Source organism: Stegastes partitus, unplaced genomic scaffold, assembly GCF_000690725.1.
Source record: "Stegastes partitus isolate 25-593 unplaced genomic scaffold, Stegastes_partitus-1.0.2 Scaffold180, whole genome shotgun sequence".
NCBI classification, from domain to species: domain Eukaryota; kingdom Metazoa; phylum Chordata; class Actinopteri; family Pomacentridae; genus Stegastes; species Stegastes partitus.
The window spans coordinates 63,323-65,410 of NW_007577911.1; the positions used below are offsets into that span (position 1 = coordinate 63,323).

At 45.9% G+C, this 2,088-nt stretch overlaps 1 protein-coding gene across 1 annotated transcript; it reads left to right on the forward strand.

Annotated features, from left to right (window-relative positions):
* The first annotated feature begins 203 nt into the window (after nucleotides 1-203).
* bsx (brain-specific homeobox) lies at nucleotides 204-1,829 on the forward strand. The gene is made up of 3 exons (XM_008280024.1): nucleotides 204-447; nucleotides 983-1,173; nucleotides 1,587-1,829. Exons 1-3 carry the CDS (start codon nucleotides 204-206, stop codon nucleotides 1,827-1,829), a joined length of 678 nt encoding a protein of 225 aa, XP_008278246.1.
* Nucleotides 1,830-2,088: the final 259 nt, after the last annotated feature.

Consider the following 2,088-nt stretch of genomic DNA (forward strand, 5'->3'; position numbering starts at 1 on the left):
GCTGATGCGCAAATCAATTTCCCTGAGCCGCTACTCTCCCTGAATAAATACTTGTTGGAAATCTGCCCTCCCACCGCTATCTATGTAATGCTCGAGTGATCACACACAGGGAGCGCGTTAAAAGCTGGGAGACTTGGAGGGAACAGGCAGATGCTGATGCAGGTTTAAAGGCAGCAAAACACAACAAACGCCAAACTGACATCATGAGTATGAACTACGCGTCTGCGGCGCCCACACAGAGGTCGACGTCGTTTTTCATTGAGGACATCTTATTGCACAAACCCAAGCCGCTGAGAGAGGTCATTCCCTCGCCGTTCTGTAGCTCCCTGGCCTCCCGAATGCCCATCCTGGAATATGGATATCCCTTGATGCCAACTCCAATTCTGGCGCCACATCCGCACCATCCTCTCCACAAGCCCGAGCATCACCAGTACTTCTTCACATCTGGTAAGCCGGGACAGCTGGGAGGCAGAGGCCTGGAGCAACTTCTGTCACACACACACACACACACACACACACACACACAGGCTGGCAAGAGTGGAGAAAAGTAGCCTGTAGCTGCAAGAAAATAACACAAGTCTTTGCTGTTTGAATTGTAAAGCTAGTGTGAATAGTCATTTGTGGATTTATGCAACTCTGTGTGACTTTAACGAGTGTGACAGTAGTTCGGCCTCCACAGCGCACAGCGTGCAGGGAGGAGGACGTGTTACTGAGCAGCTCATTCAATTATCCTGTTTGTTTCTGGCACATTTACTAAGACATCTTTAATTTATTTTTTTTTATTTTAAATGACAGTTTTTATCTTAAATTATGTCCAAAATTTTAAATCATTATTATTGCTCTGATTTGTGCGTAAAAGCGCAGTAAGGCTCCAGTTTGTTTTTTTTTTGTTTTGATCATCATAATTCCATTTGACACCTTCAGCATGTCCACACTTTCTTTGCTGCTTTATCAAGAGATGTCATTTTTAAATCCCCTGCAGGGATGCAGATGCCGGCCTTGTTCCAGCACCACGCAGAGCTACCGGGCAAGCACTGCAGGCGCAGGAAGGCCCGGACGGTCTTCTCCGACTCGCAGCTGTCCGGCCTGGAGAAGCGCTTTGAAATCCAGCGGTACCTGTCCACCCCGGAGAGAGTGGAGCTGGCCACGGCGCTCAGCCTGTCCGAGACCCAGGTACAGCAGCCTCGTCCAGGGCCAAGAGCTTTTCCAACACTGGTGTCTTTGTTTATTCGTTCCTGCTGCAAGTAAACCAGAAAAGTTAGAAAATAATTTATCATCAGAGAATTATACAGGCAGCATGAAGATAGAGCATGGTGTTATTGTGGATCAGCTGGTGACTGCTGTGTATGTGGAGGTCAGCCATAATAATAAATACATGAAATAAAGGTTGTTTCAGCTCTAAATATAAATGTAATAATTCATAGAATTTATTGTCCATCGGAATTCGTTATGTGCCATTTAGTCTTAAATAAGAAAATCAAGAATAATAATAATAATAATAATAATAATAATAATAATAATAATAATACAGCCGGGTTGGTACCTTGTTGCGCTTTTCTAACCCCGTCCTCCTCCTCCTCTGACAGGTGAAGACGTGGTTCCAGAACCGGCGGATGAAGCACAAGAAGCAGCTGAGGAAGGCGCAGGACGAGCGGAAGACTCCCGGAGAGCTGGAGCGATCGGCCGAGAACTCCAGCGAGAGCGACCTGAACGAGAAGCGAGGCGAGGAGCTGAAGCACTGCCTGGAGCCGGACTCGTATCTGCTGGACGAGAACGACGACGATGTGGATATCGAAGATGACATTTGCTCCCCGGACCACCTGCTATAGTCGGCTCCCCTGTACATGTACCGTGTGGGCAGAGCGCACACACTGACTCTGCTCCTCCTTCCATTACAAACCTGTAAGTTACTGTTTGACATTAACGGGGAAACAGGCGACACGATGCGATGTTCATATTTATTCAAACATGCAAAAATGGGCAAATTCATTGTTTACAACCGCCGTTTTTCCTCGTGTATAGCCTATAAATATATATGTATATATATATATTTATATATATAAAATTTTCTTGTTATGTTTGACAAAC